This window comes from Primulina huaijiensis, chromosome 8 (assembly GCF_012295235.1).
Source record: "Primulina huaijiensis isolate GDHJ02 chromosome 8, ASM1229523v2, whole genome shotgun sequence".
NCBI lineage: Eukaryota > Viridiplantae > Streptophyta > Magnoliopsida > Lamiales > Gesneriaceae > Primulina > Primulina huaijiensis.
In genome coordinates, this window is record NC_133313.1 from 16,574,826 (window position 1) to 16,594,492 (window position 19,667).

The 19,667-nt window shown below is 33.3% G+C and overlaps 1 protein-coding gene across 2 annotated transcripts; it reads right to left on the reverse strand.

The window, feature by feature from the left end:
* Positions 1 to 741: 741 nt before the first annotated feature.
* LOC140983125 (abscisic acid 8'-hydroxylase CYP707A2-like) lies at positions 742 to 3,403 on the reverse strand. 2 transcript variants are annotated; one of them, XM_073450040.1, is made up of 7 exons: positions 3,144 to 3,403; positions 2,575 to 2,893; positions 2,071 to 2,457; positions 1,824 to 1,986; positions 1,630 to 1,736; positions 1,354 to 1,475; positions 742 to 1,082 (listed from the first exon to the last, which is right to left on the reverse strand). In XM_073450040.1, the coding sequence occupies exons 1-7, from the start codon at positions 3,347 to 3,349 to the stop codon at positions 983 to 985; spliced, it is 1,404 nt and encodes a 467-aa protein (XP_073306141.1). In that variant the 5' UTR covers positions 3,350 to 3,403; the 3' UTR covers positions 742 to 982. The 2 variants fall into 2 exon arrangements, with proteins under 2 accessions (XP_073306141.1, XP_073306142.1); XM_073450041.1 differs by having other exon boundaries at positions 743 to 1,082; positions 1,354 to 1,472.
* Between the last annotated feature and the right edge of the window lie 16,264 nt (positions 3,404 to 19,667).

Here is a 19,667-nt window from a genome sequence, read left to right on the forward strand (position 1 = left end):
TTAGAGAAGAAGAGAAAGTTGGAGTGATTGAATGTGTTTGTGAGATCATATTTATATGGCAAAAATAGCCGTTTTGTTACCGTTTATGACCGTTGGTGTATAAGAAAATAAATGTATGTATTTGTATAATTTTATGGTAATAATATGGTGTATATAATATTAGTAATGTTTTAAATAATTATGTATATCATATCACAATATTATAATGAGGTGTCATAAGATATTTTGTTTAAAATCCTTATAGACTTTTATACTTGTCGTATCCCTTACCGGGAGTGTGGGANACGTTCAATATATAAATGGATATTTACGCCACACAAAAATTAAGAAAATGGAAAACTAGAACTGAAATTTCGAAAATAACATTGATAACAATTATAAGATCAATTGTTTATCGTTTCATCAAAAATTATACTTTGTGAAAATAACGAAACTCAATTTTTTTTAAAATTTTAAAACGTATAATAGTCCAGTGCCTGATTTTAATCGTCATTTCACAAGGATAATAATTGTACCACCCAACATATAATAAATTAAAAATAGGATTACATCATTCTAATTCTCCAAAAGTGTAATAAAATTTATATTTTATTTCAAATGAATTATTAATATAATTAATAATGATGTTTCTACAAAAATTATTTTATAAATTATATTTTTAAATTTAGTAGTATTAAAATGAAATCATTAAGTTTAAAACTTTGATGCTATTAAATTAATGTTTAAGAAAACATGTCGTGTTATCCTTAGAATTTTCCTTAAATAAATTTAAGTAAATTACCTATAAATTACATTGATCTTTAAATTTAATAATATATCCTCACAATTTCAATTTTGAGTAATCAGAAACAAACCATGGATTTTTAATTAAACCCTATTAAATTTAATGCCTAATTTCCACCAGAAATCTTCTTCTGGTTGATGGGTTTCTTTCCTTCAATCATATATTCTTCGAGAAAATATAGAATAATTTCTTGAATATTTATGTTCGGGCAAATGGTTGGAGTTTGATTGGCAAACCATCCCGTGGAAGAGCAAAGGGTCCATACTGAATTCCATCCTGTTGCCCCATCGTAGACCACCTACAGTATACATCAAACTACGTTATTTTTATGCACAAGCAATTATTTCTTTGATACAACCATAAGATCATATGATATTTACCCATCTGCTAGTGTCGAACTGACTGTGAAGGACTATATTATACACATGTTTTGTATATATTCTTGACATGTGCTCGTTAAAAATCCTCCATGATATTCGATGATAAAGAATGATTTTGAGATTAAATAAAATATGCAGAATTGATGGGTACAAAGAATTCTTTGAATCAAAAGTCACTCACTCACTTACCTGTACTTGGTGGTTAGGTGGTGCAGAAGGACCAGTATCTCAAGTTTGGCCAACTCATTCCCAGGACAGGAGTGGGCGCCGCTGCCAAATGGAATGAAGCTATTGGGTTTCGGAGCAACCTGCTGAATCAAAGGGATAGAATAGATACGCTAGAATCATGGAAGATAAGGACGTGCCAAGATTTTAAAATATAAATAAACAATGTGATTTATATATATATAATTTATTTATCAAAATTCATGTGCCACAAGATACGGTAAATGTATATAACTTTACCTCAAATCTTGAAGGATCAAATTTCTCAGGTTCCTGGAAATTGTCTGGACTGTGGTGAATGTTTCTGAAGAGCGGTAATACTTTCCATCCTTTGGGAATGAGGTATCCTGCAAAATCAGTTTTTGTGAGGATAAATATTCAAAAATCTAAAAAGGGTCTCGATTTTTGTTGCCCGAATGATTAAATAAACTAACCATTAAATTCTACATCTTCAACAGCTTCTCTGAAAGTAAAAGATAAAACAGAGGCAACTCTAAGTGTTTCTTGAATAACCCTTGTTGTGATTGGCATTTTCTTGGTATCTGCCCAAGTCAATTCCTTCTCTTCTTTGTATTTCATAATGGCCTCTTGCTCTTCCTGTTAAAGTTAAGATATGTAAAAGATTGCGCACAAGAAATTGTTCGAATCGTGTAACCGATAGGATTGCATTAGAATACTTACAGAGACAGCTTGAAGAACACTTGGATTTTCAACAAGGAACTTGAGAATCCATGTTAGGACACTAGCTGTGGTATCTCGAGCTGCGAATATGACACCGATGATATTGTCTGCAATCTGCTCATCGGTTAGGCATTCGGCCTCGCCCATGAATGATCCGAGTAAATCGATGTGATCGTTTTTTGTTTGTCGCCTGAGTGACAAGATTTTGGCCAAGATTTGTGCCAATTCCTTCCTAGCTTTCATTGCCTTGTAAAAAAGTGTTCCGGGGAGGTTGATTGGCATCGAATTGTATCCTTTTTCAAGAATGTAATAGCACCTCTTTAGATCTTCTCTGTACAGAACTTCGTCTTCTCCAAATATTGAAATTAACGCCACGTTGAATGCGTACTGCAAGAACCAATTCGACAGTCAAGATTTGAAAATTGAGTGCAAGAAACAGGGGAACTCTATTTTTTTAAAATAAAAAATCAAAGATCATGTATGTATCAAGTACTAGGACATAACTGTTTTCATTTCTTGATAAGTGGTGATCAATTTTCCCTCCCATGACTCAAGGAATCGAACAGCCAATGACTCGATGTCCGGTACGATGTTTTTGATTGACTCGGGCATGAAAGCTCGAAGGACCAATCTCCTGAGCTTCAAATGGTAATCTCCTTGGTGGAAGAATATGGCTTGCTTACCCAGCATTCTCTCTTTGCTAGCCGGAAACGTGGGCTTGAAGAGATGAGATTTGGACACTAACACAACTTTTGCTGCCTCTGGACTTGAAATCATCACACAAGCGCATCCTAATATGTGACTCTTGAATATGGAACCATACCTGCTTTCAAGTGATCAAATCAAGAAACCCTTCAGTCGATTCTTAAACCCCTTGTTTCAAATCAACTTTGATTGTTTGGATGTTTTTGGTACGTTAAGATCATATTTAAATTCATCATTGTTGAATTTAAACTTTTATTTAAAAATCGCGAAAAACATTTCAAATATATCCGGCATAAATATTTTGTAATTCAAATGCATGCTCAGGTCCTAGCTAGGCATGGAAGAAAAAAAACTGAAATTGCACTAACTTCTTGACTTTGGAGGCAAAGAAGACATTAGGGTTTTGTGAATATAGTTGATAGGTTTCACCAATGTAAGGCCAACCCATTGTGCCCGGCGGAAGTGGCAATCGCACATGGCCAAAGGACAAGACTTTGAGCATGTAATTTAAGACAAAGATCAAGAACAAAAGCAAGACCACAATCAGGAAACATGAAGAAATGGTGAATCCCATGATTGTCTGTACGTGCTACTAAAGTTTCTTTCTCATTTAATTTCTTGTGTGGGAATGAAATGGAGGCAAGAGAGGTATATATATATGTATATATATTATAAGTAGATAGATTTCAATTTCAATTTCAATAAAAGAAAAAGAGAGAAACGGCACTTTCAATTACAGCTCAATCCCACGTCAAGAATCCCCTTCCAGCTCATGAATTAGTTTAGGGTAGAGAAATAATCATGAAGAAATTAAACCATCCGAGTGTATAATGAGTATAGTGAGGTACAAGTGATGACACATGTCAGTACATTCTCAGCTAACAAAAAAATGATCTTTCCTACTTAATGCTAATTTTCAACTTATTCATAATAAAATATATTATTTATTTAGATATTTAACAAAAATATTATTATACAATTATATGTAGCTCCAGATGGGAAATTAATCAAATGGGAGTTTTGGTTGACCAGACATTCAAGAAAGGAATTAAACAATCCATTTTGGGATATTACATATTTATATCTGCAAGGAAGATCGAAGCTAATCATATTGTCCCATAGAATATGTTTGGAATTATGGAATTCAAGGAGATTTTGTGGAATTCGGATTTAAAAATATCATTTTAATTGGGTAAGATTGGTATTTGGTGGAATTTGATAGGATTTGATTTAACTAGGTGAAATTTTTGCAAAATAGGTAAGATTTCATGGAACTTAATTGGGTCATAAAAATAAATAAAAGTATTTTTACTAATAAATTTTTATAACTTGCTCATAAATTTTAAACGTTCTTATCAAATTTTATAAAGTACAATTTATCCAAAAATACATATTATCAATTCACAAATATTTATATCATATATATTTTTGAGAAAATTATTTCAAAATCAATTTTAAATATTTTATATTAAAAAAAATTTGTTGTTTTAATAGTAAAAACTTAATTTATCAAATTTTGATAAATTTATTTTTAATGATAAAAGTTATAATTTTTGCATTTATTAAAAAAATTGTTCAATTTAAAATACTTTTTATATGTTAAAAAATAAATTATTTCCTTGATAAAGAAATAGGAATATTTATAATAAACAAATCATTTTAAAAAAATAGCAATACAATATTTTTCAATAAAAAATAAATTATTTTTAATGGTTAAAAAAATTCCAAATTACATTTAAAATTTTTACTTTTACCAAACACCCAAATAGATTTTCAAATCCACGGATTTAAAATCCAAATCCAAATCCAATTTTTTACTTGTCCAAATACACCGATAAAGTTTTAGAAGTTTATTTGGGTGAATTGAATCGACAATTTTCGTGACATTTGGTTGCATTTCCAAGCTTAATTCATCTATGTATTACGAGAAAATTGTGTAATATAATAATTTTTTATGGTAATGCGATGTATTATAATTATATGGAAATTTGAATCACGAAATGGTTTCTATACATAATGCTTTTTTTTTTTTTAACAAAAAATTCTCGTTGGACACTCAATCGCGAATACTAAATTTTTTTTTTTTTTTGGAATAATACAAAAAATCATGTGCATAAAATATTTGGTTTTTAAAAAATCAAGCACATTTAACTTCGAGTTGGTCTCTTGTGAGACGGTCTAACGAATCTTTATATGTGAGACGGGTCAACCCTACTGATATTCACAATAAAAACTAATACTCTTAGAATAAAAAGTAATAATTTTTCATGAATGACCCAAATAAGAGATCCGTCTCACAAAATACAACTCGTGAGACTGTCTCACACAAGATTTTGCCTTTAACTTTTTTTTTTTTGTCAAATTGACATTTATCCCATTTTAAAGGGGTTTTATGTCGCTTTTTCAAAGGTTTTAATGAAATTGAATTTTAGCCAATTATTTTTCATTTTATTTTCGACTCTTACAAGGGATACTGATCGACCCTTTAAGATCGTAAACGCGTGTTCAGCACTTTCCATATTAGTCTAAATTATTGATTTCGAATATTCGAAATTTGATGCAAATATTATTTGACTTTAATAATTCATGTCGTATTGTATTCAATTTTAAGATTTTGAAATGATATACTTCTTCCCAAAAAATAAAATAAAATGATAAAATTCGAATTTTTATAAATATATAAATTTATATATTGTTGTTTTAATAAATTTGGGAAGAGATTTGTTACAATTAATTGTCGAACTGGATACTTAGTTTCAAATTTTAAACTTTAATTAAAAAAGAAGCTATAAGTCATTAGCTATAATTTAAGTATTTGACTAGGGATGATAATTTTCTCTGCGAGTTGGGGGCCCTATATGAAAAACCTGAAAGGGCGGGTTTGGAGAATTTTCAAATCCATGAAGCAAATTGAAGACGGCGACGGGTATGAGAATTTTATCCGTCCTCGAACCCATCTCGAAGACCTCGATAGTCATTACTATTAATAATAATAATAATAATAATGTTTTTTCTTAATAATTTAAAAAAAATTCAAATTTATAACATTCAAATTTCGTTCATTATCTAACTCGTCACCTCAAGATAAATATGTGGTTTCATCTTTTTTGTTTATTAAAATAACGAATACAAAAGTTTGTATTGTTTAAGTAACACTAGTATTTATATATGTAAATTGTATTATTGTATCGTTATTCTTTATGTGAAGATTTTTTTTTTTGTTATTCAACCAATATTTAAAGTTGTGATGAAGATAATGATTAAATTCACATCACGTTGGGGATGACGATGTCATATCTGACTCAGAGCCGTATCTTTTATGAGGTCAACCAAGCAGTTGCCTCAAGGCCCGGCCTAATAAGGGGCCCAATATATNAAATAATTTTCTTCATTAATTATGCTTTATTTTCATTTCAAATCTTCTTTATAAATACACATTTATATTTATATTTGTAGATTATTCTATTAAAACATCCTTACTGAAAATGAAATTTACTTGTGATATGAGCACTATAATGTGCTTAGAGATCATGTTAATTAAATATATAACTAAAGCACACATCGTATGATTTAAATTTTTTAATGAGTTATAATTGAATTATGAGTTTTATATAAATTTTATGCGCTACTTTTGTAGTTTCTACAATTATAGAGACTAAAAGTGTAGTTTCTACGATAATTATCTTCGATCAACAATGTCGCAAGATAGACTAAATAGCTACATATGGTTTCGATTGAGTAAGATATGATATGACAATTGGATTACACAGATTTGATAAATATTTTCGCCTCTAAAAAAGTAGAGGAGTAGTATTTATGTAGTTATTTTAAATATTTATTGAGTTTTTATTGATGTAATATATTGGTTTTGATATATTTATGTATTTATTATAATATTTGTTATTTGGAAATTGAATTTTATATTTATTACTGCAACAAGAGGGCCTATTTTGCATTTTTCGTTTCAGGCCTCATTCAACACAGATACTGTTAGAGTAGATGCCCTGCAAGTCAACTGTTGACTAGGGATTTTATTGACTCAGTTGTAAAGAACAATATTTATTTTAATATAATTCATTATTTCATGGTTTGTTATTTCTTTATCTGTATACCCATGATTTCAAACATAGATAAAGACCTTGATTATACTTTAATACAAATGAATCGTAATTCGATGTTGAAACTCATTTGTAAACACTGTATTATCTAAATTAGTTCCTAGTCGATTCAGCCGCCTAAAACGTGGATAAAGGTCGCTTGAGCTCGAGACTAGCATCTGTGATGTTGTGTACTGCGTTTCTTGGTAAGGACATAGAGATGTCCAAACATACAGATGGGTAGTCATATGATGATTATACCGAACACCCCTCCCTGGGACTTTCCAAGTGGTTATCATTCATCGAGAGGATAAGTCCGTGGTTATGATTGTACACCATTAACCCTTACGACCCGGGACAACACTGAGGCTCTATATGCTAGGGCTGTGCTTTGACTCGTTTACTGGCTCCAGGAGAGTCATCAGGTGGCGAGGTTGGGTATAGTTGCGACACATATATGAGCCAGTGCATTGTAGCCGGGGATTCACCGCTCACCTACGGGTGTGGATATCCTATGTGATCTAATGTAATAATAGTGCATGGAATCTCTGGCCAGAGTATGAGATGTACGTTGAAGAAGGAGTTCTCCAATAGTACACGCGATGCCACTGGGATAGTTATCACATAGTTATCGAATTAATATGCAACTCTCGATGAACCAATGGTTGCAGATTCGATAGGGATATATGAGATGAAGGGACCGTACTGTACGTTAATCATAATCGACTGGTTCTTGCAGGCACTATCAGTGATACCTAGGGGATCATGGGGCGATGCTACTAGACGCTCTTACCATGATCCGATGGGTGCAATCAGAAATGAGTTCTGACATTCTTGATCAAAGTGTTGATGAAAAGAATGGGGCTAACTAGGGTAAGCCCGAATAAAGGATTATGTCCTGAATCACAAAGAGTTGTGAACCCACGGCTAGCTGTATCCCTGAACCATTGAGGGTCACACAAGTACTGGATTGTTTGTTCCCGTTGAGAGAATAAATTCAAAGAGTTGAATTTATAAAATTTGAGAATTTAATTTATTAAACTCAAAGGTTGAGCTTATTAATTAATAAATTAAATATGGTAGGTAATATGTTTCATGGACTTGTAAGAATACAAGTCCAACATATTAAATAATTAAAGTTGTTAATGGACCTTGATTAATTGATTAAATTAGTGTGACTAACCCAATTAATTAATTAAGCCCATTAATGTTAATTAAAGGGCCCAATTATTATACTATGATAATTAGGTCATGGTTAACTATAAATATGAGTTAACATGACATAACCCTAGCCGCCACCACAAGAGATTTTCGAAATCTCCTCTCCCAAGCACTCCATAATTCGGCCACTTCTCCTTGGAGAATAGTTTGAGCCGCCTCTCAAATTTCAATCTCCTACGTAAAATCTCTTCTACTTTTTCTAGTGCAAATTAGAAGAGGATCAAATCATCTAATCGTGGACCTGATTAGAAGAAAGGAATCCCTGAAGAAAGTTCGTAGAGATTTCATCAAGAGCTATCTCCGATAAATCCGGAATAGTTGGAGTCGTGTGATTAATTCACCAAATGTATAATTTTCTAAACATCCTATGAAGGTTTTTATTAAAAACCATACGAACGTCCAATCAAATGTATTTTGATTGTCAAAATAAAATAAAAATTTTAAAACTTCCGCTGCGTTTGGGCGTGTAGAAAACCGAGATCCAACAGTGGTATCAGAGCCAGGTTCTCTATATCGTATGGTTTTAAATCTTATTGAATAATTTATTTCTAACCACACAAGAAAATTTTTCAGAAAATTGATGCACCATAAAAATTTATTTTTCCAGAAATTAAAAAAAAAATTATTTTCGAATCTGCCCGGAACTGTTCCAGGCAGTCCGTGCGCGGCGCAGCGCGCCCGCCAGTGCCCGATACGATCGGGCGGCGCGGGCGGCTACCCGGGAAGGTCTCGGACACTGTGCTGATTATTGGGCTTGAATTGTTTGGGCCTAGGGTGCGATTTTCTAATTTTTCAAAACTTTGGATTGAATTGATATTTTATGAAAATTAGTCAAATTTATTTTTGAAAAATTAATTTTTGGAAAATTAATAATTTTCTTGTAAAATAAATAATTAGAATGTGATTTTAATTATTTATGGTAAAAATGAGTTTTACAAGAAATCAATTATTGTTGATTTAATTGGAAATTAAATAAATGTGTTTATTTAATTTATTAAATGCTTTAATAATTGTGGTGGTTAGTGATAAAATTATTAGATATATGATTTATCAGTTAATTAACTTTGTTTAATTTATTGATGTTAATATTTGATATTAAATGCATGAAGGATGATCGAGAGCCTTGACCAATATGTTAGGTGTATGTTAGGATATTTTTCTGTTTTTATTCATTTTTATAATATTTGATATTATTAAAGTGGGTCTGGTTTATGGCCCGTTCCCACCCCCATGAGATGTATCCCTTATGTGTCATGGCTATTTAAATGTAATTATTAGAAATAGTGAGAGATCAAGACTGGAAGATGGTGGACCCGATGAACAAGATGAAGACATGTAAAAATATTGGAAGCTCTTGTAATAGTTACATTTGCATCTCTGCATTCACCTAGGTTTTGGACCTGGATCCATGTTTGGCTCACATTAATCTAATAGTGTTGGCGATCGATCATCCTTATTTATTGTTGAATGTCATATTATGATATATATGCGATATATAGTAGTATGCATGTATGTATAGTATTAGATAATATAGTTGCATGAATCCGGCAAACATAAAAACTCGTGGCACGCATTTTTTAAAATAATATGATGAGACAATTTTAAAATTGAAATCCCTCATTTTGAATATGATTCAAAATTTATATCAAACAGGAAAAGTAAAAATTAAAAGAGTTTAATTTTTCCTTGCCTTCCATCAACCGTGGTTGCATGTTGATCGCTACCCGCATACAGTGTCTGGCTCATATTATTGGGGAGGCCTGGACGCCGGAAAGCTGTGACTTCCACCGGACATATGATGTGAATTGAGTGGAACTCCCATGACTTCGGCTCATATTATTGGGGGAACTCATGGCGACCGTCTACTACAATTCAATATTGATGGGTCGGTTTGACACGTGAAAATAAACGGCGTCATATTATTGGGTCCTTATTAAACGTGAGGCAAAACACGCGGAGGTTGCATAGGGATGCAATTGGATTCTACCTTTTAGAAATTATAATTGGCTGATATTATTCGGGATTATAATTGACTAATTGGACTCTACGTGCCTACTAAGGAAATATGATTTCCTTTTTTCATCAGAGGGTGGTGGAAATGCCAAAATAGTGGGAGGGAATTTATAAAATAAAAATCCATATTTTATATCTTAAAATTATTTTAAAATAATCAGCAACAATTATTCTATTTCCATATCAGTATATTTTCGATTTCGTCACGTAATACATTTTTGTTATTAACGAGCTAACCGAACCTAACTTTCAAGACTGGTTGACAAATTGTTTTGAATTCGGAGAAAATGCATACACACTAATGTCAGTCCTGTTGAACTGACAAAGCATGCAAGATGGAAGGACCATAGTATGCAAGCTAAAGTGTAACATGCTCGCTTTTATGTCAAATGAACTGTAGGGACAGTTTGAGGAAATGTTGAATGCTGTTGACATTCGAATGCATTTGCAAGAGTTGCATGGTGCATGAAACTCATATAATGATGCACACCACTTTCAAGGAGCTCATGACTACACGTATGCAAGATGGGGCTTCGGCCCATGAACGTGGTGTACGTATGACTGGGCTTATTGAGAATGTGGTGGGCCTGGAATATGTGATTCCTAACGAGTTACTTGATGACATTAATCTGTTGTCTTTCTCATCCTCATTTGACGGAGTTATGGTGAACTTCAATTTGAATAAGATAGATGATAGCCTTGAAGAGCTAGTCAATACGCTTATGACTTATGAGATCACCATAAAAGAAAAAAAATGTTGTTTTTTCTAATGGGCCTCTCGTCAGACGAAAAATGGACCACAAAGTAAGGGAAAGAAATGTTCTGTCCCTCAGAAGAAAAACAAACCCAATAAGAGGCAAACTCTGAAGGACACTTAAAGGGCCTACAAAGCTCGATAAGTCAGAACATATTTATTTCACTGCAAGAAGTCTGGACATAAGAAATTATATACGTCAGAAATGTTCTGAAAATGATAAGTGAATGTCCAAGTAAACAGGATTTCAACAACAAACAAAAGAAAGTTAGATGATCCAAATCCCGCACAAATATGGCACGCTAGACTAGGTCATAATTCTCAAAGAAGGATGCACAAGCTAGTGGGAGAAGGCATGTTTGACTTGTCAGACATAAATTCTCTACCTACTTGTAAGTCCTGTCTAAAAGGAAAAATGACCAAGACTCCATTCGATGGAAACGTGGAACGTGCACATGGTCTACTGGATTTGATCCATACAGACGTTTGTGGCCCGCTAAATGTTAGCACAATATTTGGGCAATCCTACTTCATTACCTTTACTGATGACCATTCGAGGTATGGGTATGTTTATTGAAACACAAATATGAAACATTTGAAAAGTTCAAAGAATTCAGATCTGAAGTAGGAAATCAGCTAGAAAGGAGTATTAAGACACTTCGATCTGATCGAGGGGTAGAATACTTGAGTGCTGATATTTTTTTGGGTTATCTAAATGAGAATGAGATTCTCTCACAATGGACTCCACCAGCAACACCACAATTGAATGGTGTTTCTGAACGTCGAAATCGAACCCTGATGGACATGATTCGATCCATGATGAGATTCACTGAATTGCCTACATCGTTTTGGGGCTTTGCGCTTGAAACTGCGGCAATGTTGTTGAATAATGTCCATACTAATGCAGTAAATAAAACACCATATGAGATATGGATGGGAAAAACTCCCAAATATTCTTACATGAGAATATGGGGATGTCCTGCTTACGTGAAGCAGACAGTGGGAGATAAATTGGATAATAGATCCACTTTGTGCTATTTTGTAGGATATCCAAAGAATTCTATTGGATATTATTTCTATCATCCCAATGAAGCAAAAGTGTTTTTCAAGAAATACCACCTTTTTGGAAAAGGAGTTTCTATTAGATAGAAAAGGCAAGATGATAGAACTTGAAGAAATTCAAGATACTCCCTCAACTTTAGAAGTTGAACCTAATCCCCTAGAACCAGTAGTTGAAGTACAAGCTCCTAGAAGGTCTGATAGGGTTATTAAACCACCTGCCAGATATACATTTCTTCATGAACAAGGCCATGATGAGCCTTGTGTTGGATGTGATCCAATGAATTTCAAAGAAGCAATATCTGATACTGATTCAACCAAATGGCTTGAAGCCATGCAGTCAGAAATGGACTCTATGTATTCAAACCAAGTATGGACATTAGTGGATCCACCTGAGGGAATCGTTCCCATAGGATGCAAATGGATCTACAAAAGAAAGCTTGGGGCGGATGGAAAGGTAGTGACCTTCAAAGCAAGACTGGTTGCAAAAGGTTATACTCAAAGGCAAGGGGTTGACTATGAGGAAACTTTTTCACCAGTTGCTATGTTTAAGTCCATTAGAATACTACTAGCCATAGCAGCATGGTATGACTATGAGATATGGCAAATGGATGTAAAGACTGCATTTCTCAATGGAGACATCAAAGAAGAAATTTATATGTCTCAACCTGAGGGATACACATCAGTAGGAAGTGAACATAAGGTATGCAAACTTCAAAGATCAATTTATGGTCTCAAGCAGGCGTCAAGGAGTTGGAACCTCAGATTTGATAGCACTATCAAAGAGTTTGGTTTTGCTAAGAATCCCGAGGAACCATGTGTGTACAAGAAAGCTAGTGGGAGTGCAGTGACATTCCTAATACTTTATGTTGATGATATCCTGCTCATTGGGAATGATGTAGGATTACTGCAATCAACTAAAGTATGGTTGGCCAGTAAATTCTCCATGAAGGACATGGGTGAAGCATCTTATGTATTGGGAATACAGATCTATAGAGATAGATCGAAGAGGATGCTGGGACTCACCCAAGCCACTTATATCGATACCATTCTTAAGCGATTCTCTATGGAAGAGTCCAAGAGAGGATACTTACCAATGTGTCATGGTGTTACTCTATCGAAAGCAATGTGTCCCAAAACTGAAGAAGAGATAGAGATGATGACACGTGTTCCATATGCGTCAGCTATTGGTAGTATCATGTATGGTATGATATCGACACGTCCTGATGTTGCTTACGCTTTGAGTGTTACAAGCAGATATCAGGCGAACCCTGGTCCAATGCATTGGAAGGCCGTGAAAGATATTCTTAAGTACTTGAGAAGAACTAAGAACTTGTTCATGGTCTATGGGGGTGGAGAATTAAAATTGGAAGGCTACACTGATTCTAGCTTCCAATGTGATGTAGATGATTCGAAATCGACCTCTGGTTTTGTATTCATGCTTAATGGTGCGGCTGTATCTTGGAAAAGTTCCAAGCAAGACACCGTTGCGGATTCCACCACTGAAGCTGAGTACATTGCTGCATCTGCTGCAGCTAAAGAGGCAGTTTGGATGAGGAATTTTGTCCAAGAGTTGGGCGTTATTCCTAACGGAGTTGATCCAGTCCCGGTGTACTGCGACAACACTGGTGCCGTTGCGCAAGCAAAGGAACCAAGGTCTCATCAGCGATCCAAACATGTACTGAGGAAATTCCACATCATCCGGGAGATTGTGGGAAGGGGAGACATATCAGTCCAAAGAGTCCCCTCTGCAGATAACGTTGCCGATCCACTTACGAAGCCCTTGCCAGGACCATTGTTTGAGAAGCATCGCGAAGCAATGGGATTAAAGTTTATGGGTAGTTGGCTCTAGGGCAAGTGGGAGATTGTTAGAGTAGATGCCCTGCAAGTCAACTGTTGACTAGGGATTTTATTGACTCAGTTGTAAAGAACAATCTTTATTTTAATATAATTCATTATTTCATGGTTTGTTATTTCTTTATCTGTATACCCATGATTTCAAACATAGATAAAGACCTTGATTATACTTTAATACAAATGAATCGTAATTCGATGTTGAAACTCATTTGTAAACACTGTATGATCTAAATTCGTTCCTAGTCGATTCAGCCGCCTAAAACGTGGATAAAGGTCGCTTGAGCTCGAGACTAGCATCTGTGATGTTGTGTACTGCGTTTCTTGGTAAGGGCATAGAGATGTCCAAACATACAGATGGGTAGTCATATGATGATTATACCGAACAACCCTCCCTCGGACTTTCCAAGTGGTTATCATTCATCGAGAGGATAAGTCCGTGGTTATGATTGTACACCATTAGTCCTTACGACCCGGGACAACACTGAGGCTCTATGTGCTAGGGCTGTGCTTTGACTCGTTTACCGACTCCAGGAGAGTCATCAGGTGGCGAGGTTGGGTATAGTTGCGACACATATAGGAGCCAGTGCATTGTAGTCGGGGATTCACCGCTCACCTACGGGTGTGGATATCCTATGTGATCTAATGTAATAATAGTGCATGGAATCTCTGGCCAGAGTATGAGATGTACATTGAAGAAGGAGTTCTCCAATAGTACACGCGATGCCACTATTATAGTTATCACATAGTTATCGAATTAATATGCAACCCTCGATGAACCAATGGTTGCAGATTCGATCGGGATATATGAGATGAAGGGACCGTACTGTACGTTAATCATAATCGACTGGTTCTTGCAGGCACTATCAGTGATACCTAGGGGATCATGGGGCGATGCTACTAGACGCTCTTACCATGATCCGATGGGTGCAATCAGAAATGAGTTCTGACATTCTTGATCAAGGTGTTGATGAAAAGAATGGGGCTAACTAGGGTAAGCCCGAATAAAGGATTATGTCCTGAATCACAAAGAGTTGTGAACCCACGGCTAGCTGTATCCCTGAACCATTGAGGGTCACACAAGTACTGGATCGTTTGTTCCCGTTGAGAGAATAAATTCAAGAAGTTGAATTTATATTATATAGTAAATTCAAGAAGTTGAATTTATGATAATTAAATTTTGAGAGAATAAATTCAAAGAGTTGAATTTATAAAATTTGAGAATTTAATTTATTAAACTCAAAATGTTGGGTTTATTAGATATTAAATTTTGGAGGTGATATAAATTCAAGGAGTTGAATTTATAATTTGAATAATAAATTCAAATGTTGAATTTATAAATGATTTAATTTATTAAACTCAAAGGTTGAGCTTATTAATTAATAAATTAAATATGGTGGGTAATATGTTTAATGGGCTTGTAAGAGTACAAGTCCAACATATTAAATAATTAAAGTTGTTAATGGACCTTGATTAATTGATTAAATTAGTGTGACTAACCCAATTAATTAATTAAGCCCATTAATGTTAATTAAAGGGCCCAATTATTATACTATGATAATTAGGTCATGGTTAACTATAAATATGAGTTAACATGACATAACCCTAGCCACCACCACAAGAGATTTTCGAAATCTCCTCTCCCAAGCACTCCATAATTCGGCCACTTCTCCTTGGAAAATAGTTTGAGCCGCCTCTCAAATTTCAATCTCCTACGTAAAATCTCTTCTACTTTTTCTAGTGCAAATTAGAAGAGGATCAAACCATCTAGTCGTGGACCTGATTAGAAGAAAGGAGTCCCTGAAGAAAGTTCGTAGGGATTTCATCAAGAGCTATCTCCGCTAAATCCGGAATAGTTGGAGTCGTGTGATTAATTCACCAAAGGTATAGTTTTCTAAACATCCTATGAATGTTTTTATTAAAAACCATACGAACGTCCAATCAAATGTATTTTGATTTTCAAAATAAAATAAAAATTTTAAAACTTCCGCTGCGTTTGGACGTGTAGAAACCGAGATCCAACAGATACGGCTCTGATCTTACTTATGTTGTTACCATTTCTAGATTATTTGAAGCGAAAGTGAATAATAAGATGAAATTTTAATGTTCGTAAAGTCGAGATAATAATTTTCAAATCAATTAGATAGTAACGGATGTGGGGTCTTGATGAAAACTTTATAAATTAAATGAAAAATCTCCGATTAGAAAAAAAAAACCAAAAAAACAAGGGTTGGGACGAAGATGGGGAAGACTGTCCCATCCTGTCTCGTCCCGTATCCCTATATTTGACTATTTAATTGAAGAAAAAAGAGTATCGATGGGTAGGGCAAGTCTTGAACCATGCAACCACCTACAATAAAGACACGTGTAAGTTTATTGTCAGTGTCCTAGTTGACTTTTCCATTCATATAAAGAACTCCAATTTTTTAATTGAATTTTGACCATTAATTAGAAATTAACTCGAATTTGATCAAATTAATTAGGCAAACAAGAAGTATGTGATGCTTATTAATTTATTTAAATTAATTTCTTTAATTAATTTTGACGGAAAATAGAAGCAAATAATTTCAAAGATGTGATTGACCGTATTAAGCACGATTATTTAAATGTTCCATTTTTTAACATTAATATATTATTGAAAAAAAATTATATTGGCTGCCAGACCATTTGAAATTTTTCCCGGAAATATGAGACACTTGAATTCGAGAATTTTACTTATTATTATAAATATGATTGATCTATCTCACGAATAAAAATTTATGAAATCGTCCACAATTTACCTATTATATTACTTACTGTTTTGTTAGAGATAATTAAAATTAATCTTTTTATGCCTAAACTTATAATATATAGCGCTTGAATTCAATGCTTCGTTGTTCTAAATTAATGTTTGAAAAATAAAAAAAAAATTTCTTTGTGTTATTTAATGATTACAAAGACAATATTTTACACTTTTTAAAATGTCATTGATGACATCACCTGTTGTTTCTTTATTTAAATATGGAAAGTGATACTCCATAGATGAGTTCACTAGAGTTAGGTTTAAACCAGATGTGGGATTCCTGACTCATCCTCAACCAAGGTGGGAAGGCTCATCACGGGCCCAGATACCCCCTATAAATATCAGGTTTGAGTGTACGATTTATTCATGCACTATATTATTTTTCAGCAGCACCCTTAGCTGCTCTCCACTTACATCCTCATTCTCTGACTTGAATCTCGGAGGGGCTACGCCGAGACACTCTCCTGGCACCCTTCTAACGATCTTATTCGTGATTTCAGACTCAAGACAATTTCGGAACTTGCGTCTGGACTAGTGACATTTACTTGAATCGGACCCTAAATTTTCCCTGAGTATCAGAAAGAATTTCTTGTAATAATTTTTAGAGTCCTAGGTTATATTATTATTATTATTATTATTATTATTATTATAATATTTAAAGTGAGTGATATTTGATCTTACAATTTAATTATATTTGGAATCTTATGAAATTATGTGTCTTTATAGGGGTGGGCCTAAAACTTTATTTAAACTAGTTAATATGCACACGCGATGCATGTGTGTACAATATTTTTTATTATTATCGATGGACTAAAGTGAAATTTGACAAATTATTGAGAGACTAAATTGATATTTGAATTGTTGAAATAAAAATAAATAAAAAAAGTGTGTGTTGAAATTAAAAACAAAAAACAAAAGTGTAATATTAATATCATATAAAAGTAAAATTGGAAAAAAAAATTTGGTGTCCTCTCTAGGTAGTTATTATCATGTTCTTACACTTAATAAAGTAGTATAGATGGGTAAATTGGATATTTAATCTATTTTTATTATTATTTTTTTAAAGGAACACCAGCTAGCATTATGGTAAAAGCTGTTGTGAGGTCTTTTAAAAAAATATATGGAAATTATTTATTTATTTATCCTAAGTTTGTACTGAAAGATATTATTATTTAATGAATCAGAGATTATGAATTTATGTAGAGTTTAAACTCGTTAACTGATCAAAGATTCATCTACTCTGATCACCAAATATGTATTTTGACTGTAGAGTACTTATGAATAATCCAGAATCCAGACACACACACGAAATTATATATATAAAGTTTTGATATACTTGTGAGATAACGTCTTATACATCTAATAGATAAACGTAACTTTAGATATGTGTTTACGGTAGATGCTCACGGTATGAAAATGTATATTTTCCTCACATTTTACTAATTTGTTAAAATATAGCTAACTAGCTAGTATTAAATTCAATTTGTTTCTAACCTTTATTTCGACTTAAGCTTTTCGTTTTTAATGCATAGACGACTTTTTGTTAGTATTTTTTTCTCTCATTTTATCATTGAAAATACGATAATTTTTAGATGTCAAATACGTTGCGTATATCAATGAATACGGTTGGATTAATGATATTCCATGACAACAAATTAAACTTCTTTTTTTCCCCCCTGATGGCGTGAGAACCAGGAGCTACTATGTTTTTTGTGCGAACTTGGTAAATCATAAAATTAACGCAATATCCTGCAAATCATGTTAGTCATATAAATTATATCAGATAAATCAAATATGACAAACTCATCAAAAAAAATATCGATAAGAAGAATCAAACTAATGAACGTAACCAAACACGCACCGACCTCAGGTACTCATACAGTCGTACACACCGAAAGGGAGCTTTGCTTTGTTGACCCACTTAATTCAAGAGAATAAAAAAGTCAAAAAGTTTAGTTCCAACATTGTAGGTCCTTTCTTTTAAAAATATTTTAATGCAATATAAAATTAGTAGTTCGTACATGTGTACTCTATAAGGAGATGGGGATAGCCTGGACTTTAGGCTAAGAAGAGCTTTAGCCTTTACTTACGGAAAGTTTCCAAGTTTTACTAGATTTTACACGTACCACCATAGCCATGCATGTGAAATATATATTCAAGTTATTTCAAATAAGGATAAGATAAAAATAAAAATATTATACTAAAATGACGAAACTGTTGAACATAACTATGTTTTAGTGTTAACAAATAATTAAGACGAAACTTAATTAAGTTAAACTGAATTCCAAATCAAACAGAGGTGACTCCGGCCCAAACTAAAATATCTTTTATCAGTGTATCAGTTTTCATGATTCAGGACATCAATTTATGTTTAGAAAAGCTAAACTGATGTCTGGGTAAGTTTTTCGGTACAAAACTGACTGCAACATTGTACGATTATCAGAAAATGTTGACGTGAACAAAAGACAAGGCAACAGACACCTCCTTGTTGAGCGGATCTTTTTGAAACTCGAGACCGTTGGATTCAGGTACTATAAATAGAGAATGACTTCATTTTAGTAAACTACTACGATTTTCCATAGAGATTCAAGCAATCAAACTTTCGAATATCTGAGCTAAAATCAGTCGATCACATTTTATAAATAATTGTATCCGATTATTGAGGTTCATTAAGTGCTAGGATATAACAGTACATTAATTACTTCATTGTATTTGATAGTAGTTTGTATATTGTAATTCATTCAGTTGAGATATACTAGGAGTTTCAGTACGACAATGTTTAAGTCCAAACTGAAATAGGATTTTGCAAATTACTTGTACTATCTAAAGCATTCTAATGTGAGCCTTGAGTTCTCCAAACATCCAGAAACAAACTTGTGTATTTTCCATTTTCAGTTTACCTAACCAAGCCGTTATTTGATTTCTTCTAATGCGTCCGTTTTGACTTATTTCCGTACTTATTTATTAGTCAACTGACATTGATAATCGGGAGTATATAATTCAGTTTCCAACCCGACTAAATTACTTTAAAATTAATAAATTTTGTCAAATATTTATTCAACCAACTTCTAAACATTTCAACCAATCCTATCATAAACAATGTAATTGTAAT